The 24,744-nt window shown below is 52.3% G+C and overlaps 1 protein-coding gene across 3 annotated transcripts in view; it reads right to left on the bottom strand.

Annotated features, from left to right (window-relative positions):
* Positions 1-24,744, bottom strand: part of SIPA1L2 (signal induced proliferation associated 1 like 2) — a 113,360-nt gene that overhangs the window by 21,361 nt on the left and 67,255 nt on the right. For all 3 annotated transcript variants that reach the window (XM_079763480.1, XM_079763482.1, XM_079763481.1), the window contains exons 7-11: positions 17,218-17,375; positions 14,516-15,092; positions 12,460-12,734; positions 2,022-2,279; positions 479-562 (exon numbers count right to left, since the gene is read on the bottom strand). In XM_079763480.1, coding sequence (XP_079619606.1) covers positions 479-562; positions 2,022-2,279; positions 12,460-12,734; positions 14,516-15,092; positions 17,218-17,375 — 1,352 coding nt within the window. The remainder of the gene's footprint in view (positions 1-478; positions 563-2,021; positions 2,280-12,459; positions 12,735-14,515; positions 15,093-17,217; positions 17,376-24,744) is intronic.

Raw genomic sequence — 24,744 nt, 5'->3', positions numbered from 1 at the left:
CTTTACATCCTCCGAGGACTGCGTATGCCAGTGATGGGCAACCTTTTGAGCTTGGTGTGTCAAACTTCGCCAAAACACTGAGCATAACTTGGGTAGTGTGTCACTTTGAGGAAAAAACATTATTTCGCAAATGTTTCATCCTCAGGAGCAGCAAATGTTTCATCCTCGGCATGCGGCCACGTGTCATCAGAAATGGCTACGCGTGTCAGTGCTGACACGCGTGTCATAGGTTCGCCATCACTGGCGTATGCTGTGCAGTCCCCGAAACAAGCTCCCCCAGGCTCCTGGGCTCCCCTAGGCCCTCCCTAGACCCCCCAGCTCCTCCCAGGCTCTGACCAGGCCCCCCAGCTCCTCCCAGGCCCTCCCTAGATCCCCCCAGCTCCTCCCAGGCCCTCCCTAGATCCCCCCAGCTCCTCCCAGGCCCTCCCTAGATCCCCCCAGCTCCTCCCAGGCCCAGCGGAGGGGGAGATGGGCATACCCGTCGTAGCCCACTTGCGGTCTCCAGGGCCCACTCCCGCCGGGTCCGGGGTCGCTGGAGGATGACTGGTTGCTGGGCGAACTTCTGAAACGGAACCAGAATCATTAGCAGGGCCCCGAGGCCTCTGTGCGGCCGGCACCTGGCCTATCTCGCTCTCCCAACAAGCCCGCTGCCACGGGGCAGAAGCACACGCGGCAGGAGGGGCAGGACCCGTGGTGGACACAAGTGAGACGTGGTGATGCCGGAGACCGCGGGTGCTCACGGCTGGCGCTGCGTCACAGGAAAGACGTGGCCGGAGCATGTAACGTCGCTGTGCAGACCGTGGTTCCGTAACATATGGAAGCACAGCCATGCGACCCCAGGGGGCCAGCGTCATGAACACATCACCACGACCTGGTGTGTGACCTTCACACAAGACACACTTCGGTTCTGGACTTAAAACTGTGCAGAGAGAAAACCCTAAACTCGACAAAAGTCATTTTAAACTCAACTCACTTTGCTGAAAAGGAGGAAAGCCAGGAAAAGCTCATGATGTGGGGCCCCCTTAACACACGGCCACGGGGGAGATGGGGTTCATCCTGACGGGGCAGCCTTGTTTCTACTCAGCGCTGCTCGCAGGCACCTAGAGCCGTGGTCGGCAAACTGCGGCTCGCGAGCCACATGCGGCTCTTTGGCCCCTTGAGTGTGGCTCTTCCACAAAATACGACGGCCTGGGCTGAGTCTATTTGGAAGAAGTGGCGTTAGGAGAAGTTTAAGTTTAAAAAATGTGGCTCTCCAAAGAAGTTTCAATCGTTGTGCTGTTGATATTTGGCTCCGTGGACTAATGAGTTTGCCGACCACTGGCCCAGAGGGTCTGAGCTGACCCGCAGGATCGTGGAGGGAGGGGGAGGGGGCCCTGGTGGCGGAATCTGTGATTGGGGCCCTCATTTTTTTCATATTTGTTTTTCAACTGCAGTTGGCGTCCGGTATTATATTAGTTTCAGGTGAACAACAGTGACTGGCCATATGCACTGTATAAGGCAGGCGTCCTCAAACTACGGCCCGCGGGCCACATGCGGGTGTTTTTGCCGTTTTGTTTTTTTACTTCAAAATAAGATATGTGCAGTGTGCATAGGAATTTGTTCATAGTTTTTTTTAACTATAGTCTGGCCCTCCAACTGTCTGAGGGACAGTGAACTGGCCCCTGTTTTAAAAAGTTTGAGGACCCCTGGTATAAGGGGATTCCCTGAGGTTCCCAGGACACACCTGGCACCGTGCACGGTCCCTACAATAATCCGGACTCTGTTCCCTATGCTGCACGTTACATCCGTGGCTGACTCACACTCAGTCCCTCGCAAGGACCAGCGTGTCATCCGCTCCATCGCAGGGCCAGGGCCAGGGCCAGGGGCTCCCGCATCCCCGCACCCCGGTCCTGCCCCAGTGCTGCCTGCCAACTTGCCAGAACAAGCCGACTCAGAACCCCGCAGCCACACGGGAAGGCCCCCCACAGCCTGGCTGCGCCCCCGATGGGACACGGCGGCCTTCGGAGGTGGCGCCACGGTACCTGGTGCCGTCGGGTAGCTTGCGGTCGAAGGAGGTGCTGCGCGGGATGGCGGCCTGCGCCTGCGGGAGCAGCTGCTGGCACGGCAGCCGGTCGGGCGTGCCGGGGGCGGGCGAGGCTCGGGGCAGGGGCTGCAGGGCCGGGGTGGGCACCCGGTGCCACGTGGTGTTCCTCCGGAAGGGGGTCTTGTACTCGCAGGGGGTGCCCTCGCTGTCCAGCTTGTACTCCACCATGGGGATGCGGCAGAGCTCCGAGCAGCCCCTGCGGGACGAGAGGAGAGGGCGAGAGGGAGGCTCAGGCATCGGCTCGGCTTCCCCGCGGCCCCGTGTGCTTGTGGGGCCCACAGACCAGAGGCAGGGCCACTGCATCCGAGGAGCAAGTCGAGGGGGTTCAGGGGACCCTGGGCTGCCGCTGCCTGAACGGGGCGGGTCCGGGAGTTTTCCGGGGAACCCACCAAGGTTAAAGGCCGCGGAGTTAGGTTCTGAATGGAAGGAACGGAAACCCTGCATCTTGGGAAGCAGAGGGGACCCCCAGTGCGTGTCTGGGTTTCACGTTGATGAGGTTTGGCGTCAGAGGAAGAAGAAACAAAGAGAAGACAGATGGTGGAGGGGTGCGGGCCCTTAATTCACGCTCAGCCTGGAGACTTAATAAGTGGCTGTAACTCAGCTGCAGTCTCAGAGAAGAAGGCGCTGTCAGTGCCGAGTCGGGAGGAGCGGCTGAGCGGAGCGACAGGAGCTGCAATGCGTGCGGCTGGCGGGGCCGGGCCGGATAGTCCGCTTCCGGCCTCGGCACCGCCATAGGCTAATGGTTTTTAAATTTAAAAAACTGCCATTCTTTGGCCCTGATACAAACCAGCTATTCTCAAAAGAAGGGCTTTCTTTTTATTTAAATTAAAAAAAAAATAATTTTTATTTTTTTTTTAGAGAGGGAGTAGGGGGGAGAGAGAGAGAGAGAGAGAGAGAGAAACATCAATGTGAGAGTGGAAAATCAGATAGGCTGCCTCCTCCAGGTCTTACCGATCGAGCCCATGGCCTTTTGGTGCACAGGACGATGTCCAACCAACTGAGCCACATGGGCCAGGGTCAAAGAAGGGCTTTATTTTTAAATCCAAATTAATTTCGCTATAATGTGACACTTTTACAGCAACTACTCTTATAAACCGAATATTTCCTTCTTTATTTCTGTGGCTGAGACATCATAGAAACACTACTAATTATAATATGTCATCAAACCTGGTCAACCTTCGTTCTGCTCCATATGATGAGAGAAATTCCTTTAAAAAATGGGAACATGCCTGGCTGGCGTGGCTCAGTGGTTGAGCGTTGACCTATGAACCAGGAGGTCATGCTTCGATTCCCGGTCAGGGCACATGCCTGGGCTGTGGGCTTGATCCCCATTGTGGCGCGTGCAGGAGGCAGCCGATCCATGATTCTCTCTCATCATGGATGTTCCTCTCTCTCTCCCTCTCCCTCCCTCTCTGACATCAATAACATGTATTTTTAAAGGAGGCGAACAGTAAATTCAACCTGTTTTTAGGGAAGGGGGAGAGGTGTCAAATAAGAATCACCAAGGAGCCTGCGGAGGCCCATGCGCACCTGTGCCTGCCCCAGCGCATCCTCTCCCCGTGGGTGGTCCCAGCGCAGGACGCCAGGCGACGTGTCCCCAGCTCATCCGAAGCATCACCGCCAGGGCTGCTGGGAAGGGACTCCCGGCAAATGCCTCTCCAAGAAGCAAGGTCAAGTGAACCCCGACCTGGGCATGTGCACACAGACCTGGCACGACAGGCGCTTCCGAGGAAGTGAGCTGCTCGTCTTGTGTGTGAATGAACATGCGTGAGGGAGACGGAAGCCCTCTGCTCGCCTGCTCGTGCGCAGGGTCAGGTACGCTACACGCCTGCCTTCCTGCCCTGACCGAGCCGGGCGTGGATGGAGCCGCCCTCTGGCTTCCCCCACGTTTTCCGTTTCTCGCCAGAGGAGACACTCGGAGACAATAGACAAGGCTGCAGGGTCGCTTACAAGGAAGCTCTGTAACAAATGAACATGTCATCTACGCAGGCTCCCAATTAGCATGCGAGATAGACATCCATAAACACTCAGCTGCAGGGTTAGAGATAAATACAATTGTTAACACTGCGGCCGCGAGCCAGCAACTGTCTGAGTCTAATGAATCTGAGTGTATCCTGCAAGGCAAACCCCGAGTTGACCAAGGTCACAGCAAATGTGCTGGTGGGAAATGCAACGCGACGGGACTGGGGGAGTGACAAGCAGCTCCACGGCGGGAGCCCTCAGAGGATCTTACGTCCACTGTTTCACTCTGAAAACCTGCCCGGCCGGCGTGGCTCAGTGGTTGAGCCTTAACCTATGACCCGGGAGGTCGCGGTTCGATTCCCGGTCAGGGCACATGCCCAAGTTGCGGACACGATCCCCAGTGTGGGGCGTGCGGGAGGCAGCCGATCCATGATTCTCACATCATTGATGTTTCTAGCTCTCTCCCTCTTCCTTCCTCTCTGAAATCAATAAAAATATATTAAAAAAAAAAACACACACCAAAAACCCAATATGGTCCCTCTGAACCAGCTCTGTGGGCCTCCTGTGACAGGGACACGCGTGCACTCACTCCCGGGACACGCATGCACTCGGCGGCATCCTCCGGCCGCAGGAAGCAGCTTCCAACCCGCGCATCCTTGGTCCACAGCTGCTGCCGCTTCTGGCAAGGCCGGCGCCCAGGGGCGTCCCCTCCGCCTCACAGCTGACAGCACCCCCACTCGCTGCCAAGCCAGCACGGCCCCTGTGCACCTTAACCTCAGACACCCAGCGAGATGCCGGCAAGAAGGCACTGCCCCTGAGGCCTGTTCCGGGCGATGGCATCTCTCGTTTCCCGGGAGAACCTCCGCTGACCATCACTAACTCGAGCACTTGAAGGAGCGGCTGTGGGGTCCCCCTCGGAGCCTGACCCAGGACGGCCCTGCGGGGCCCAGCGGGCTGAGCGGTTCCCTCTCCCCTCCCAGCAGGACGCTCCACGCCAACCACCTGCTCTCCAGGAAGGAGAGTGTGCGCTCTGGGCTCCAACCCAGACCCGCCATGTGCAGCCCAGACACGGGACAGCCTCTTGGAGTTCTTTACATAGATTTTTATTGACTTCAGACAGGAAGGGAGAGGGAGAGAGAAAGAGAGAAACATCCATGATGAGAGAGAATCATGGATCGGCTGCCTCCTGCACGCCCCACACTGGGGATGGAGCCCACAACCCGGGCATGTGCCCTGACCGGGAATCGAACCGTGACCTCCTGGTTCCTAGGTCGACGCTCAACCACCGAGCCACGCCGGCCGGGCAAGACTTATTCTTAAAAAAAGGCAAAAAAAAAAAAAAAAGGCATTTGAACCAATTAGCAGGGCCTGGACCGCACGGCCACAGCCTGACCACGTAATTACCACTTGCGTCTGCTGCGCTCGGAGGGACCTGCTGGTTTCACTCACTTGGCTGCGTCGCAGAGACTCTTGCACGAAACCCAGCAATCAGGGGGAAGGCCTGGAGTACTCCTCAATGCCGCCCCTGGTCCCAATCCGCCACCCACCTCGTCCCGCCCTTGACCGAGTCCCACAGACACCACGCCACGGCCACGCCCACAGATGTCTGAGGCGCTACAGCTCCGATTTTCAGAGAAGGCTCGGAGAGGGCGGGAAGGTGGCCCAGCTCATCAGAGACAGGGTCACCCTCGGACCTGGGGCCTCTGACTCCTAGCTCAGTGCCCTTCCCAAAACCCGTGGCCACCTCCTTAGGAAGCCACCGAAGAGCCCAGCCAGCACGGCTCAGCAGTTGAGCATCGATCGACCTGTGAACCACGGTTCGATGCGAGGTCAGGGCACATGCGCAGGTTGAGGGCTCCATCCCCAGTGCGGGGCGTGCAGGAGGCAGCCGATCCGTGATGCTCTCTCATCATGGATGTTTCTCTCTCTCTCTCTCTCCCCCTCTCCTTTCCTCTATGAAATCAATAAAAATATAGTTTTAAAAGAGAAAGAAAACCAACAAAGAACAGGTAATGCGGCCCACCTATGCCATGTTTTCCACTAGGAGCTAAAAAAAAAAAAAAAAAATCTCGGAAACAAAGGCGGACAGATCCCTGAAAAGAACTGCCTGCTTCTTCCCTATTATGCACTTTGCAAAAGAACCCTCCCGAGCCCTGGGGGTTAAGGCAATCGCTGATATTTTAATCGTTCTTTACATCTGTTATGCTAATAGCCTGCTAATAGCTAAACTCTTCCCAAGTCATCCAACAAGGTGACAGGGGGAATTGAAGCTCAGTCACTAGATTCTCAAACTCTTTCTTCCTGATGCGTAAAAAAATCAAAAGCGTGCAGCAGGGAGATACCGCACAGGACGGCTTCCGGGGAAGGAAGGAGGAACTAAATGAAAGATGATCTCCCTTTCCTACAAATGTCCTTGATTTACAGACACAGAAAGACAGCTAGACCATAGATAGAAAAAGAGACGTCAGCCCTGGGCTGTGGCTCAGTTGGTGGGAGTGTAGTCCCATCCAACAAAACGTTGTGGGTTCGATTCCCGGTCAGAACACATACCCAGGTTGTGGGTCCGATCCCTGGACAGGGCGTGTGTAGGAGGCAACCGATCGAAGTTTCTCTCTTACATCGATGTTTCACTCTCTTGTTACAGAAAACCGAAGAAGAACAAAGTAATACCAGAGAGATGGAGTTACATTTATTACGCGCGGGTCCAGAGGAAAATGTCTCCCAAATTCTGGGCCCCAATATGCAGGAATTCTCCCTATTTATATGATTTTACCTTCTTTGTCTCCCAAATATGGAGTGTTTCCGGCCCCTTTTGCAAGTTCTTAAAGAGCCCGTATGTGCTGGGCCTTGAGACCTCAACCAGAGGCCTAGCCTGGCACCAGCACTGATAAGCTTGTCTGGGGAAGGTTTAATGGCCTCGCTGAAGTGGGAGTAGTCTTAGCAAGCAAGAATTTACAGAAGCCAATTAGCAGGGTTAAAATTGCAAACAGCAGTTTTCATATAAGATGGATGCTTCACTATCTCTCTCACTCCCTCTCTAAAAATCAATACATCTCCTCTGGTGAGATAAGAAAGACGAGAGAGATCAGACCATAAACCCACATGACCCAGCCCTTTGAACAAAAAGGACTTGAACCGAAGGTGTGAGATGAGAGCGGCAGTGGGTTGCCCGGACCTGAATGGCTCCTCAGGTTCTAGCCCTTCCTTCCTCACCAAGCACACGGGCCGACTGGTCTACCCACTGGGTTGCACCCCGCACAGCATTTGACTCAAAGGCTCAGCAAGTTCTCCATGGAGCCAGCCACTTCCCTGTCTCCCCGAGAAAGCCTGAGAGCAGGAATAACGTTTCCCTGCGTGCGATCCTTCCGAGTTCAACACCGAAGCTCCCCCACAGCCGCGTGATGCCTGAGCTGTGACGAAGACCTCCCCACCAGGAGAGCACCGCCGGCCAGCGTTCCCACGGCCCCACGGTGTGGGTAACCTGTCAAGCTTGACACAGTTCTACTTGCCCAACTAACAGTGAGCCCGAGCTTGGCTGTCACCCCCTGCGTCCTGTTCCCAGGGTCAGTGACAGGACAACATCCTCCACGGCAGAACAGCGTGGACACGGAGAGACAGAGCGTGCTTTCTGCCCGCGGGGAGACACGCTAGCGGGCAGTTGGTTGTTGCTACGGTTGGAGAAAACATTTTAAGCAGCGAAAACATGAATGGGAAGGTGCTGTACTGGAGAATGAGGGGGAGACGAAAAGGAGTCCATAGAGTCAAGGTTAGATCTGTCCCATCTAGTGTGATAGCCCTGACCCAGCGGATTTGGGCACAAACTCTTTAAAAGCGGGAACAAGTGCATGAGTGAGTAAGTGGGAGGAAAGCTACCTAACATTCCTTCTGTAACCCAATGCGCTGACCTCAAGCAGTGAGGATATCTACACTTTACTCTGAAGGGACTCAGAATAGTGAGTGCAGTTCAGTTACTTGGAGAACCTAAGTTCTGGTGGGTTTTTTTGGTGTTTTCAGGGGCCATAAGACAACACCAAATTTAACTAATTTTTCTCCCCCATATGAATAAATTGGACCTCTAATCTAAAACCTCACTTTAGTCCAGCCCGGCCGGCATGGCTCAGTGGTTGAGCGTCGACCTATGCACCAGGAGGTCAGGGTTCCATTCCCGGTCAGGGCACATGCCCGGGTTGCCAGCTGGATCCACATTGTGGGGCGTGCAGGAGGCAGCCGATCAATGATTCTCTCTCATTGTTGATGTTTCTATCTCTCTCTTCCTCTCTGAAGTCAATAAAGATATATTAAAAAGTAATAATGCCCTAGCTGGTTTGGCTCAGTGGATAGAGCGTCAGCCTGCGGACTGAAGGGTCCTGGGTTCGATTTTGGTCAAGGGCACATGCCTGGGTTGCAGGCTCAATCCCCAGTAGGGGGCGTGCAGGAGGCAGCCAATCGATGATTCTCTCTCATCATTGATGTTTCTATCTCTCTCTCCCTTCCTCTCTGAATTCAATAAAAATATTTTTAAAAAAGTAATAATAATAAAAAAATAAAACCTCACCCTAGCCCAGATTTTCACTCACCATATATGCGCGCGCGCGCACGCGCGCACACACACACACACACACACACACACACACACACACGCTCACTGCTCATCTAACACACGTGAGCTCTCCTTCCTGCTTCGATTCCCACCCGCCCCTGTGCACTTGAGGGAGCTGAATGGCCAGGCCACAGGCAGCAGCAAAACAGCCGACAAGAACAGAAAGCTCCACGCTTACAGAACGATTTGAGAACCACAATTTGGATTCAGGACAACATGAGATAATTTCCACTGTTTTGCATTATATAGAAAAATATGTCATGTCAACAGAGGATGAGAAATCACACAAAACAGATGCACCCCAGCAAGGAACTCCATTTCCATTTTTATTGGACATGGTTACTAAATCACTCGCGTTGCATAACAACTCATGCGTGATTCTGATGAGCTGTTACTTCCTTTCTCCCCTCCTTTTGAGTGGATTTGCTTTCCTGGAGTGACACTTGCAGAATGTCAGTCCCCTGGGCAGGCCGGGGGCGGGGCCACACCAGCCCCCCCCCAAAGCCAAGGTTAATGAAGCAGCTTCAGCAACTCTTCACCTTGGCCCAGAGGCTGTCTGTTGGGGGGCCTCCTCCTTTAACCTCCCTTCCATGCGAAGAGTGCTATTCCCAAGCCGCTTCCCGCCACTCATTCCCCATCCTTGTGAATTCACGCAGATCCAGTCCCGGCAGGAAATCACTTAATAAGCTCCCCCCAGCCCGGGGTTCCCTGGAGCTCAAGCTGAGGGGTGGCTGAAAGATCATCACCCCGAGGCTTGAGAAGGAGACTGCAAAATGCAGGGAAGCTTTTGATTCCACGGTGAATCCTTTCCCAGCCAGAGACTTCAGCACATCCGGCAGCTTCCGAGTCATAACAAACACCTGACCTCAGACAGCCGGGATGGGGGGGGGGGGGGGGGCTGGGGTGGGGGGGGCTATGAGTGACAGGCCTCACCCACTGCCGGCAGGAGCAGATGGGCTCCGAGGCGAATCCTCTCTCACTGGTGCCCTCTGGACAGCCATCAAGCTGATAAGCAGCAGAAACAAACGGACGCATTTTCACTTGCTGGTCAGTGTTTATGAAGCACGAAAGCTCTTGCAATCCATTCATTGGGCCATTGTGGTCATCCTTGTGGCTCTTACATTAAAGACAACTTTTAAAAAATCACACACACACACACACACACACACACACACACACACCCGTAAATGTATGTTTTCTCCTTGCCCCTCCCTGACAAGCACCAAGAGCCAATTTGTAAAAAAAAAGACGGGTTTTCATGCCACAAATCAAAGGTGTAGTTTTAGCTTAAAGCCTATGTTTGCACATTCCGCTACAGGACTGATGGTGCTAAGCTATGGCTCCTTTAAAAGATGTGTATTTTAATTTTTGAAATGAGTCAAATGCTGCCCATTTCCCCTCTAAGGCCCTCCCTACAGTTTCTTAAAAAAAAAAAATCTAACAGAGGCTGAACTCCGGCACGGCTGACATTGAAGTGACCTTGCACATGGCTGGCCAGGATGGTTTCTGTTCCTGGAAGCTGCCTGACAACAGCGCTTTATCGGGCTCCCAGGCAGCCACAGGCAGGCGAGTCCCAAACTAACCAACACGTGGATTTAAAAATTTACAAATTCAAATGCGAGAAGACTGAATCGAAACCATTTTAAACGGTACAGGCTGGGCTTAAGACCTTCAAGATGCAGAAATGTGGATGGAGAGGCGGGCCAATTTGAGAGGGTTACTACTAGGCAAATGGCTAATTCTCATCCTGGCTAAAGTTAAAATGCAGAAAACACTTATTCCAGATTCATCCAGAGGAAAATCTGTCTCTTCCGGGAGAAACATTACCAGGAAACAAAGGAAAAGCTCTAAATATCCTCAATAGCTTTAATCAGAGGGTTTGCATCTGACACAAAGAAAGGATTAATTATGCACAGACCAAGGCAGTTAAAGTCCTTGGATTAAACAACAATAAAAACAGCCTAAACTTGTAAATGGTAGTTTTTTTGTTTGTTTGTTTTAGCTAACGAAATTCAGTACTTCTTAGGAAATTCTACTTTTTTAAAATACCAAACATAATGGTAACTTTAACATATTTATTAACCGGATCTCCTGAACGCTTTAAGAAGTCTTACTGTAGGCCAAAGTGAAACGTAGGAGAAACATGCTTTTAACCTGAAGGGAGAGCCGGGTAACATTTCTGTCTAATGCTATGGTAGCAATCAACCTCTAGGACAGATCAAAGGGCTTGATTTTCCCCAAAGGAAGAAAGAAAGAAATCTTACTGTCTGCAAAAATGTCCTAATAACTGGCTTAAACTTTATTTTAAAAGACTTTCACTTACACACTATCTTGGCTTCTTGATCGGAATCGAACTTGGGTCCCTTCGGTCTGCAGGTTGATGCTCTATCCACTGAGCCACACCGGCCAGGGCTAACCGCCTGTTCGCAACACCCTGCAGTGGCCTTTGCACCCCCAGGGCCATCACCTGGTCCCCAGCTCAGCATGTCTCCCAGACCTCAAAACCCACCTCCCCACTCTGACTCGCTCATGCACGCGAGGTTCCCACACATACGTGTGTGTTACATTTAGTCATTTTCTCTTGCTCATCTGGCTCCTATCTGTTTGAGGATTAGATCAGCCAGAAGAACATTGAGGGTAGAGGGAAATTTGTCCCTCCCCCACAGGGGTAATTAAATCTCAAGTGGTTAAAATGAAAAAGTCATCTCAGTCCCACTAGCCACATTGCAAGTGTGCAACAGTCACGTGGGGCTCGTGGCCACTGCTGCGGGCGATACAGACAAGGGACATGGCATCGCGGGAAGGGTTGGGGACCGTGCTGGCTTCTCAGGCAGAGGGCAGGGGCTGAGAGACCATAAGGAACGTCCTGTCGCCACAGAAAGAGGGTTAGCAAGTAGCAGTGGTAGCTCGCGATCGCTGAGTGATAAGGATTTCCGTAGAGCAGGAGAAAGTCCCAGTGAGAAAGGATCTTAGTGATCTTGACCAAGATGCAGGTGCTGGTGAGGCCTGGAGGCGCTACTTGAACCCTCATCTCATCCGACCTTCACGGGCACAGCAGGAGCTGGTGATGTGATAATCCCACCTTCCAGGCCTTACCCAGGGTCACACAGCACAGGCCCGGACCCCTGAGCCCACTTTCTCTCTCTCCACCAGAGCAGGGACTTCTGGGACAGAGCGAGAATGTGACCCCGACACCACCAGACACGGCAGAAAGCCTCCCAGAGCCACAGGCAGCTTGTCCTTAAATAGCGCTCCTTGCCCGGCCGGCGTGGCTCAGGGGTTGAGCGTCGACCTATGGACCAGGAGGTCAGGGTTCGATTCCCGGTCAGGGCACATGCCCGGGTTGCGGGCTCGATCCCCACTGTGGAGTGTGCAGGAGGCAGCCGATCCATGATTCTCTCTCTCACGGATGTTTCTATCTCTCTCTCTCCCTCTCTGAAATCAATAAAAACATATTAAAACAAACAAAAACACACACACACAGTCATGCCTTCAGTTAGGGAAGGGAAGCGCACAGACAAACGCTGCATTCCCGAAGGCTGAGCGGTGACACGGACGCTCCTTTCCTTAGACGCAGCCTCACGTCTGGGTGAGCCAGGGCATTTCTGCAGCTCAGCGCGATGGCTCAGCTTTTACGCGGTCACTGTCCCGTTAAATCGCTTAGAAAATGACGCTTTATCGTGTGCTTTACGCCGAGAGCTGTCAGAGCCCTTTTTAAATTGCTCTGATGGCTGACAGCCAGGCGACGCGGTGGAGGACGCCTGCGACGGCGTTTTCCCAGGACCCGCAGGGGCAGCGGGCCCGCCGGGCTTACCTCCGGGGCGAGCCATCGCCGTGGGGCTGGATGATGACCACCTTCACGGTCACAGACGTGCGCAGCAGGTCGATCATCTGCTCGTGGGTCAGCGTGGCCACGGCCACCTTGCAGATCTCCACGAGGCGGCTGCCCTGGCGAAGGCCCGCCTTCCAGGCAAAGCCGAAAGGCTCCACGTCGGCCACGATGCCTTCGAAGTTCACATGGAAGCCGAGCTGGCCCAGCCCGTTCCTCCTCAGGGTCATTTCCACGGTCTCGCAGCCTCTGGTCACTATCTGAGGGGACAGGAGACGGTCAGAGACGCGGCTGAGGGGTCTCCGTGTCAGAGGTACACACACAGGCCTCGTGCCCGCTCCTCCTCAGCCTCACAGCCCTGCCCTCGATCTGTCCACGTGACAGGGACACATCTCGATCCAAGTTCAGTGTCATTAACCATATGGGCATCAGGAACAAAGCAATAACAAGAGTTATGCAACCGTTTCATTCTTTTTTTTTTTTGTTAATCCTCACCATAGGATATTTCCCCATTGATTTTTAGGGAGTGGGAGAGAGAGGGAAAGACAGAGAGAGACATCAAAGTGAGAGAAACACATCGATTGGTTGCCTCCGACCAGGGCCAGGGCCCGAGGAGCCTGCAACCAAGGTACGTGCCCTTCACCGGGATCGAACCCGGGGCCCTTAGGTCCACAGGCCGAGGCTCTATCCACTGAGCCACACCGGTAGGGCAATGGTTTCATTCTTCAAAGGCAAATCCACTTGCACAGGTGTCCTGCCTTTCCTCAGAAGCCCTGACTAGGGCTTAAGACGGTCTCTGATGACCCCCCCTCCTTTCTTGTGTCACCCGATTTGGCTCTTAAGCATAGAGATGGCATTGCTCCAGATGGACTGTCCCAGTGCAAAAAAGACTCTTTTTTAAATATATTTTTATTGAATCAGAGAGGAAGGGAGAGGGAGAGATAGAAACATCAACGAGGAGAGAGAATCATGGATCGGCTGCCTCCTGCACACCCTACACTGGGGATCGAGCCCGCAATCCAGGCATGTGCCCTGACTGGAAATTGAACCAGTGACCTCCTGGCTCATGGGTCACCGCTCAACCACTGAGCCATACCGGCCGGCTGAAACGATTACAAGTTTCACCTGTCAAACACTAAAGCCTATCGGACAACTTCATTCAACTTCAAAATGGCCCAGAGCACTTCCAAGCTAACGCTGGCGACTTGCCCCCAGATGGGCAGCAGCAGCGGCAGATGCCAGGGAAGCGGGGGTGCTGGCTCTGCACCAGCCTGGGGACGCCTGTTCCTGCCCTAGGACCCTCCCCTGTGGACGGATGCCCTCGCTCGCCTGGGCGCTGAGGCCTCAGCTCTCATGTGCCCGGCCAGCCAGGCTCCTGGCACCTACCACCAGGGCGGTATGCAGGGGGCACTCCTCCAGCGGGCCATCTCTTGGGGGCCACAGGCAACCCCAGGCAGCAGCTCGCGGGCTCTGACACCCCAAGAGTATGCAGCCGCATCGAATAAAGGAAATGAAAGAAGGGGTTGCACCCCCCTCCGTGCACTCCAGCACCAAGGACTGGTCAGGGCCACCCCCAAAGGACTTCCTGAGAACGGCAGGTCCTGCCTTCTTCCCAATAGTAACGCGACTTCTGGTTCAAATTCAACCTCCTCCTGAGGACGGAGGTGAAGGGCAAGCTTCTCCGGAGTCCGCACGTCTGTCTGCTGCTGTCTCCTCCTGCACCTGCACCTGCCACCTCCGACCTTTGTTCGTTTGCTATTTCTTCCTCCTCAACATTCCCAAGGCGGAAGGATCCTGTTCTCCTTTTATCTGGAGTCCCTCACATCCTTACACGGACTCAGTCATCACAGGAAATAGCCATTCATTCCCCAGGTGCCATTCATTCCCCAGGTGCCATTCATTCCCTAGATGCCATTCATTCCCTAGATGCCATTCATTCCCTAGATGCCGTCACCACGGTGGAACATGCACAGTGGAAGCCAATATGAACCGGGACTGAAGGCCTCAGGACGTAGGGAATACGAAACCCAGGGGTACTTACCCCCAGGCGCTGGACCATTTCCCGGATGTCCTCGGGACAGCTATCCACCGAGGAGAGAAGGATGCACTCGCCCCTCTCGTAGAACACTTTGATGCTCGTGAGCCCCGAGGTCCAGCCGATGACGTCCCTGCATGAGCAGTTGAACACCACGTTCTTGGACTCCTTCTCGATCAGCATGATGAACTCATTGGAAATGCCCAGCAGACACTCGATGTCGGCGGCCTGGCCGAAGTCCCGGGCCACCACGTGCCACATGATGGCCCCCACGCTGAACAGGTGGGCGTCCTTCCGCGGCTTCACCTTCTCCTTCTTCTTGGCCCCCAGCGTGATGAAGCTGAACTTGGCGGAGGTGTCCACGGTGGCCGTGGTGACGAAGTTCTCCGCCAGGTCCTTCAGGTACTCCTGCCGCGTCCGGGTGGCCATGGCTCGGAACTTCTCCGATTTGTGGGCCGCGTTCTCCGCGTTGATCACTTTGGCTAAAAGGAAGTCCCGGAACACGGCTGACTTGGGGAAGGTGACGCCTTTGGGGATGGGTGGGCCGAACGGGGGCACGTCTTTGGATCTAGAAACTCCAACGCTGAGGAGGAAAGAGAAACAAGGTGAGCGGTGATGCCGAGACCCCTCCCTTCAGGAACCTGGCACAGACACCCTTTCAGCTTAGCCAGCTATTTGGAGCTTCTTGTCTTCCTCATTTCTGGATAAGCTTTTAAAAAAAAAATATATATATATATTGTTATTGATCTCAGAGAGAAAGGGGGAGAGGGAGAGAGAGAGAGAAACATCAATGATGAGAAAGAATCACTGATCGGCTGCCTGCTGCACACCCCACACTGGAGATCGAGCCCCCAACCCGGGCATGTACCCTGACTGGAAATTGAACTGTGACCTCCTGGTTCATAGGTCGACGCTCAACCACTGAGCATCACTGGCCGGGCTGGATAAGTTTTTATTTGTTTGAGTGGTTTGCACACCCCTCCTCTGTCACAGAAACCATAATGCAATCCACTCTGCTTGTAAGATCTATAGTTATACCCAAAAAATTCCTCCCGGTTGGTTTAATTAAAATAAAAAACCTGGAAAAAAAATAGATATGACGTATGTTTAGGGTTTTTTGTGCTAATAATGAACCCCTCCGTCATGATAGAAGCAATAAACTAAAGATAGAAAGTAACTTAAAATGCTTGTTTGACCTAAAAAATGGCAGCCAATAAAAATCACACCGAATACAGCACCGCCCTCGGCTTAAGTTTCCAATCCCTTAGGACGGTTCACTGAAGATTATTTTTCATAATTACCATTCTTAGGGAGAGATCTCAGAAGAATCAGCCAATTTACCATGTTTGTACCAACATTGTCTAGTCAAGTGGAAAGTTTATAGAGTAGATACTACACTTTCTCCTTTCTTTTTTTTTATTTTTAGCGTTAGTGAGTGGATCTGAGCATTAGGCCAGTGGTGTTTCGCTCGGATACGTATAAAAATCGCCATGGGAGGAAGACAAGCAGGTGGCAGGCATGCTGAGCTAGCACGCCGCACAGTAGGGCCAGAGAATCGCCGGCTCTAACAAGCTGACTGTGAGCGTGGGTGTGGGCTGGGGATGTCAACTGGCAACACCTAACGCTCAGACGGGTTTCTCTGCCTTCAGGAGTCTTCACAGGCCCCCCGGCCCCACCCACACCGCACCCCGCCTTGGCCCGTCGGCAGTGAACTGGCAATGACTGTGTTCAGATTATTAAGGTCAGAGCCTTTGAGGGGTGCCAGGCCTCGGATAGTTGTTCTGCACCATTTCCGCTATGTATTCTTCATAGGTACATATATGTACTGAAGTAAATACGATGATCCCACGTTTAAGAGAAGGAAACAAATGCTCTGAGAAATAAAGAATTCATACCAAGCACCTCAACCTCAGGTCAAAGGCCCACACTTTTTCCAGAACCCCACGGAAGGTCAGCTGTTTCTTAAGAGTTGCCCAGCCAGGCCAGTGTGGCTCAGTGGTTGAGTGTTGCCCTATGAACCATGAGATCCCGGTTGGATTCCCAGTCAGGGCACATGCCCGGGTTGTGGGCTCCATCCCCAGTGGGGGGCGTACAGGAGGCAGTCGAGCAATGATTCTCTCTCATCATTGATTTCTCTCTCCCCTTTCTTCTCTGAAATCAATAAAAACATAATTTAAAAAAACAAACGACTTGCCCCTTACTTAGCAGGTAAGAAGAAAAGCAGGCCTCGCTGGAAAGAGCTGGGGACTGAGGCCCGTGGACGGCTGAGGGAAGTCACCAGGGCCAGGGGCAGCTCCGGTTCCCAGCCTGCGGGAGTGCGTGTTCCCAGGAGCCGGGCTGACAAGCAGAGTTTTGCCCTTGTGATAATTTCTCCTGCTTGAGAAGCACTGACCCGGCCACATCACCCCCCGCCCAGGCTGGGAACAGTTACCTTATGGTGCTGGCAGGGGCTGGAGGAAGTTTTTAGGGGAAAAAAAATCAAGGAAATGTATCATTTATGATTCTGATCTGCTAGGCATTTCATTTTCTTCAAAAATGGGAAGGTAATTATTTCTTACAGAAGAAAGCACCCGAGTGAAGACAGTGGGGAATATAATTAGACAAAAGGGATAATTGTGGGGTTAAAAATAGTAATTGGGAAATAAAACGATCGGGGGGAGAGGCTGCTGAAATGGACCGGGGCGTGAGCCGTCGGGGCACCGGCTCACCTGTAGCACACATTCTCGGTGCACGGGCTGTGCGCCCTGACGATGACGAAGACGTGTTGAAAGTGGGACCGGATGCTCTTGGGAGTGAAAGGCAGTGCTCCGGGCTCTTGGAAGACAATGGTCACGATGTCATTTCCTATGTGCCTTTTCCTCAGGAGCTGCGGGCGGGACAGAGCACACACACGCCGTTACACACGAGGCTTTCCGCACAAACCGACCTTGTCGGTGCGCACGACGAGCCCGTCCTTCAGCAAAGGGAGGCCATTTAGAGCAGGCTCCTCTGTGGAAGCCAGTTCCTGACCGGCCCCGGGACAGGACCTGGGAGGAGAAAGCCCACGTTATGTCCTGCTCCTTCAGCCGCACTCTCTCTCCTTTGACCTTTTATGGATTTCAGAGAAGAAGAAAGAGGGAGAGAGAGAGAGAGAAACATCAATGATGAGAGAGAATCATGGATCGGCTGCCTCCTGCACGCCCCACAGTGGGGATCAAGCTCACAATCTGGGCATGTGCCCTGACCGGGAATCGAACCGTGGCCTCCTGGTTCATAGGTCGACGCTAACCGCTGTGCCACACCGGCTGGGCTCCTTTTATCTTTTTACCCTAAAACAATACACGTTAGAGATCAACATGCTTTAAGGAATTTCATGGGTTAAGCTCTTTAATTCAGAGGAGACAGAATCCTCACTGTGGCCTCGCTCGCCTGCTCCCACAATAAGTATCTGCAACAAAAATTCACCACTCTGCTACTGTGGCGCTAATATATTCAAAGTAGCTTAACTTCAATTTGGTATTTTACGTCTGATTCAGCAACACAGAATTCCATCACATCAACAGCTGGGAACCCAATAGTATGGAATCTTAAAAAGTACAGATGTAATAGGAGAGGCAGAACCCCAACATTTCAACATGTAACACCTTTACTTCCCACCTTCCTTCTACCAAGACGGCCCCCTTCACCCCAAGTTTCTCCCAGACAGCTCAGGTCTCTGCTTAGCTATCAGCTCCCCTACAAGGACCGGCCTCAGCCAGCCCAGGCTGGCCTCCCCCCACACACCCGGGCCTGTCTCAGAACACGCTAAGAGCTGGCGGACTTCTACATCACGTAGGATCCCGTGAGGCCAGGGGGTTTCCCAGTTCCTGGTGGCCTGCCCAGTCCCAGCAGACTCCCAACACACATGCTAAATGAATGCACAAAGGAGAGGACTAGCCCGGCTGGTGTGGCTCAGTGGTTGAGCATCGACCTATGAACCAGGAGGGCACGGTTCGATTCCTGGTCAGGGCATATGCCCGAGTTGTGGGCTCGATCTCCAGTAGGGGGCGTGCAGGAGGCCGATCCGTGATTCTCTCTCATCATTGATATTTCTATCTCTCTCTCCCTCTCCCATCCTCTCTAAAATCAATTTTTTAAATATTTTTAAAAAATACATAATCACAGCCCTAACACTGCGCTGTGACACTGTGACCACCTCGCTCACAGATCCAGGCACGGGACCTCGACAGTCCATGCAAGAAACGCCACTGATGCTGTGCTCACCGTGTGTGAGCGGCAGTTTTAACAGACCCAGGGAGCCTTCCCAACGTGATGATGTCAGCGCGGGGCCGGGATAATCTCAGGTAGTAAACCTCTTTATTAGCAAAAACAAAGACACCGCGCTGACTCTTCCATCTCTTTGGCACCCACAGAGCACACCTCACTCACTGGGAAGAGCATGCAGTTCAACTTGTAAAACCCTTAAACCCAGACACACAAAGCTCTCACCCCGGGCCCCTGACTTGTGACTTCACACGATGAAAGGCCTGGGACAGTGGGAAGGAGAGGCTCCCCTTTGCCAATGAAACTGCTGAGTCATACCTGGGAAAATTCCTGTTGGAGTCCCCGCGGCGAAAGTTACAAACCCATGAACGCCATCTCGCCGGCAGTGAAGTTTTGAAACATACAGTGAGTGGCCAGGTTATTATGATCTCTGAACGCATAACAATCTGGCCACTCAGTGTGTGTGTGTGTGTGTGTGTGTGTGTATATATATATATATATTAGAGGCCCAGTGCATGAATTCGTGCATGCGTGGGGTCCGGCCAGCCTGGCCAGGGGGAGGGGACATGGGCAGTTGGCCGCCCTGCCTGCTGGTCGAACTCCGGGTCGAGGGGACAATTTGCATATTAGCCTTTTAGTATATAGGATATACGCTGAGTGGCCAGATTATTACGCATTCTGGCCACTCAGTGTATATGAACCTATATTCATACAAACCCAATGAGTCACCTGTATTTTTTTTAACCTTTTGCACTCGGATGTTGAATGTGACTCGACACAGTTAGCATTAGAATAAAGGAATCGAGAAAAAAGCAAGCGAGTGCAAAGTTGCTAGATATTGAAGTAAGATGTGTCACTTCGGATGCAGGTAAAAAGTCAGTGACAAACCAGGTCATGGCCACTGTGCCGCCCGTTAGCCATACTACAGTGGGCACAGATGGTAACCACAAAAGAACAGTTCACGCAGAAAGAAGAAAATGGAAGCAAAGGGAAGTACCTAAGACAAACTTCCATAGAAAAGTTGCAAAACTGAAGTACATGATTCAGATGTGCCGTGATAGGACGAGGGGTGTTCAGGAACCAATGAAAAGTTCAATATGTCACATTGTGTTCAACATATCTGATACACAGAACTTGACTCAATATCCTTGAAACACAGAAATTCTCAGATTAACGAACAGAAGGTGGAGGTCACGGTGGCCTTGGCAGACCCCCATCACCCCAGTGCTCACTGGGCCGCACTTCCACTTGCCAGCCCTCCCAGTGAAGGCGCAGGGAGGCGTGGCCTCGTCAGCCCGGGGCCTCCCGGCTGGGCCAGCAAACAGAACAGCTCCCGGCCACCCCTTCCTCCCGAGGGAAGACGGGTCACAACATACTTCACCACAGGAACATTTAAAGCAGAGGTTAAGGGCTCAGCCGGCATGGCTCAGTGGTTGAGCATCAACCTATGAATCTGGAGGTCATGGTTCGATTCCCGGTCAAGGCATCTGCCTGGGTTGTGGCCGGATCCCCAGTGTGGGGTGTGCAGGAGGCAGCCGATCCATGATTCTCTCTCATCAATGATGTTTCTCTCTCTCTCTCCCTTGCTCTCGGAAATCAATAAAAATATATTTAAAAAATAATAAAGCAGAGGTTAAGGGAAACTTTAAGTAGTTACCTTAGCAATAGTCAAATGGCGCTGTCCCTTTCTAAGCACATTCTTTGGCTTTATAAAGTGTGCCCAACATGTTTTTAAAAGTCAGTTGAGTTTTTAAACAAATGCACTTTGTAGACAAAGTAAAGTGTGTGTGTATGGGGGACGGGGGGGTAGAGGGAGTCAAGGGGAGTCATTAGGAAGAATAAAATCTAAAACTCTTTGTAGGAGAATAAAATAAGAACAATTAACTCCCTGTCCATTAACAGGATGCTTGAATTTGATTAGAGACTCAAGCAATGTAACATCTGGAAAGTTAAGCAAAACATTCTTCACTATTGGCTAAGACCTTATCAAACACGGGAGAAGGAATTTCTTGGACTTCTTACAAAAGGTAAGTGGTTTCTCTTGTGATCGGTGCTGGTTTTTCTAACTGGCCAGTGATATTCCGGATAATCAGAGCCTGGAAGGGGAAGGGGAAAGGTGTGTCAGCCCATGAACAAACACAGCCCAGCAGACCCGGAGGGCAGGCCCTGACCGCCAGGCACTGTTTGCTTGGGAACTGGGAACAGGAAGTGACACCCACCAGGGCTAACGTCTCCCTTCTCCACGTGACGCTCAAAACATTCTTCAGTGCCAAGAGAACCAACCCAGCCCTGGCCGGTGTGGCTCAGTGGTTGAGTGTCGACCCAGGAACCGAGAGGTTAGGGTTCAATTCCCGGTCAGGGCACATGCCTGGGTTTCGGGCTCCATCCCCAGTAGGGGGCGTGCAGGAGGCAGCCGACTGATGATTCTCTCTCATCACGGATGTTTCCATCTCTCTATCCCTCTCCCTGCCTTTCTCTAAAAATCAATAAAAACGTATTTTAAAACATGTTTTTAAAAAGGTTACCAGTGCCATGCCCCACGCTTCCTTCTTCTGTTTCAGACACTTAGTTTGCGGGAGAGGTTTCTCTGCCAAAGTGAAGCTTAGAGCTCATTTGTGGGGCTCTTCCCACTGATGACACCCTGACTGCTCCGCTGAGATTTGTCTGCGGGACCAGCAGAAGGGAAACACCCCGGGGAGACGCGCCTGTGAAAGGGCCTGACTGCCAACTGGGCCCCGAGACCCCAGGACCCAGCAGGAGGGAAGCGCCCCAAGAGGGGCCCCTTATCACGCCCCGGCCTGGCCAGCTTTGCTTTGTGGGCGTCAGACATTCCAATCATTGAACTCTTTTTGCTGGGGTGAGTTCTCCAAAGACTTTTACTACGTCTTCGAACCAGCTCTCAGCTCGGTTTATTACGAGAACAAACATAGGAAATTCTATCTGATGTGGACGAGTCTGGACCAGTTACGCAGTCACAGATGCCATGGTGCTAATGAGGCCCGAGTCACGGGCACGGCTCCTGTGGAGGCCAGTTGGCTGTGCCAAGTTCGGGGGCCTCCACATGCAGGCACCAGCTCAGCTGCTCATTTCAGACTCGGATGCCCTTGGTATTCACGCAATTTGTGGGCATGGGGGGGGGGGGGGTGAGAGATATGGGAAGAGTCAGCAGAACCCTTGATAAATTAGGAAAAGCACATGTTCCGTGATTGGATATGGCGTCATTTACCTGTGAACGGAATATTCTTTTTTTTTAAATATACATTTTTATTGATTTCAGAGAGGAAGGGAGAGGGAGAGAGAGAGGGAGAAACATCAACAATGAGAGAGAATCATCAATCGGCTGCCTCCTGCATGCCCTCCACTGGGGATCGAGCCCGAAACCCGGGTATATGCCCTGACTGGGAACTGAACCAGTGACCTCTTGGTTCCTGGGCTGATGCTCAACCGCTAAGCCACACCCAGCTGGACCGGAATATTCTGATGACAACTCATGAGTAGCAAAATATTCAATGTCAGAGTACAAGTAATTTTACAAAATTATTAATAAATCAGCCCCTTACTTTCTTAACTATTCAGGCCTTGGTTTTTCATAACATCTTTGGGATTGGGAACAGGAAAATAAAATGCAAATTAAGTCATTTAAATGCCAGGCCTTGTATCTAGTAAATTACAGAATAACAGTTCCTACTAAAACTTGCTGAGCACACTGGACCAGGCACACTTCACGTGCTTATATGTATTAACTCATCCAATCCTAATTATCACTGAGGAAGGCTTAATGATTAACTCAACAGCTGTTTAGAGACCCCTTACAATGGTGTGGGTACCATTCTAGGTGCTTAGGGACACTTCGGTGAAAAAAAGAGCCCCAGTCGGTGTGGCTCAGTGGATAGAGCATCAGCCTGTGGACCAAAGGGACCTGGGTTCGACTCTGATCAAGGGCATGTACCTCGGTTGCGGGGTCCTCCCCAGCCTGGGCCCCGGTCAAGCTCATGCAGGAGGCAACCAATCAATGTGTTTCTCTCCCATGGATGTGTCTCTTGGTCTTTCCCTCTCTCTTCCACTCTCACTAGAAACCAATGGAAAGGTATCCTCGGGGTAAGGATTAACAAAACAAAAAAAAGAGAGAGAGATAAGCATCTGTCTGGGGGAGGGAGGTGGTGGGGGGGGGGGAGGAGAGGAAACTAAAGCCTCGAAAAGCTGGCCCAAGGTCATGAGCTAGTAGCCAGGACTCCAACCCAGGAAGTCTGGCTCCAGAGTTCTCACTCTTAACAACTCCATTCTTCGGCCGGAGCCTTGTCTCAGCCGAGAAGGAAGCCACAAAGAGGAACCGAGAGTCACAGAATCCTGACGCTAAGCTGCTACGTACCATCTCGTCCACACAGGCTCACAGGCTCCACACCACGTTTCCAAACCCAGGGGCAGGACCTCAGAATCACCGCGTTCTTCCCCTGAGCCTGGGGCTACCCTAAAATCCTTCTGAAACCCAGAGCATGTCCTCATCCTCTAATAATCACAGCTCTCCTGAGACTGAGAGCCTTACCCAGCGCCACGGGGCAGGGGGCCGACTGTGATTACATCCACCTCCCCCGCCTCACTCATCCCCTCCGCATTATGCCGGTCTGCCCCCGGGGTGTGGAGTATACAGTGGTCCCCTTGATTCAAAGTCTGCTTTCCATGGTTTCCGTCACCCGCAGTCAACCACAGTCTGAAAATACTAAATGGAAAATTCCAGAAATAAACAATTCATAAGTTATAAATTGTGCCCTGTTCTGGGTAGCGTGATGAAATCGCACGCTGTCCCGTTCTGTCCCCCGAGATGTAAATCGTGTCTTTGTCCAGCATCTGCCCGCGATACAAACAGTACGGCTCTGAGGGGCCAGAGTCACATACCTTCCGTCACAGCGAATGGTTATAACCGGGCTATTTCATTACTGGGCATTGCTGTTCGTCTCTTGCTGCGCTGAACTTGTAACTTAAACTTTACCATAGGTGTGTATGTAGAGGGGAAAAAATTAGCACATATAGGGTTTGGTACTATCTGTGGTTTCAGGCATCCACTGGGGGTCTTGGAATGTACCCCCCTGGGGATACGGGGGTGGCTACTATAGATTTCCCAGGGACCCACATACAGGATCATACATATTCCACATGCGGGAGGCACAATTAAAAAAACAAAGCAGTTCTGACAGTTTCCCACCTCTGATTGATCCGCATAAGTTATCCAAAGTCACAGATGCTCACTCAAGTCTTCAAAATCGGTAACCAAACAGGTCTTTAGGCTATGGAATCGGTAATGTATTATCTAACACACAGGGATATATACACGTCTATCTTTTTTTTTTAAGTTTTTTAAAAAAAACATTTTATTGATTTTTTACAGAGAGGAAGGGAGAGGGATAGAGAGTTAGAAACATCGATGAGAGAGAAACATCGATCAGCTGCCTCCTGCACACCCCCCACCGGGGATGTGCCCGCAACCAGTGTACATGCCCTTGACCGGAATCGAACCTGGGACCTTTCAGTCCGCAGGCCGACGCTCTATCCACTGAGCCAAACCGGTTAGGGCTATTTTTATTTTATTTATTTATTTTAAATCTCCAGTCGGGGAATTTTAAAACACCCATCCCCCCCACCATTCCCCATCCCCCACCCCCATTCTTCCATACACGTTTTCTATGTGTAGGACTTTTTAAGGATAGTTTCACCAAAAAAAAAAAAAAAAGGAAAAAAAGAGGGGCAGGTACCGGGAACTCAAAACCGCAGGTTTAATGGCTGTACCACACGGGGGGTGGGGAGCCGGGGCTGAGTTCCGGGAACCGTCCAGACAAGCCGACTTCACACGCAGAGGCGGCCGATGAGAATGAGGGCTGGCCCAGCTTGGAGCCCAAGGACTCCGGCGAGTAGCGTGCGGAGGGCTCGGTGGCTGCACACGGAGGGCCGGGCCCAAAGGCACTGCTCCCTGCATTATGGAGCTGCATTATGGAGCCCCA

The sequence above is a fragment of the Cnephaeus nilssonii genome, assembly GCF_951640355.1.
Source record: "Cnephaeus nilssonii genome assembly, chromosome: 23".
NCBI classification, from domain to species: domain Eukaryota; kingdom Metazoa; phylum Chordata; class Mammalia; order Chiroptera; family Vespertilionidae; genus Cnephaeus; species Cnephaeus nilssonii.
Note: the sequence above shows the minus strand (reverse complement) of the source record. Positions and strands in the feature narration are given on the sequence as shown.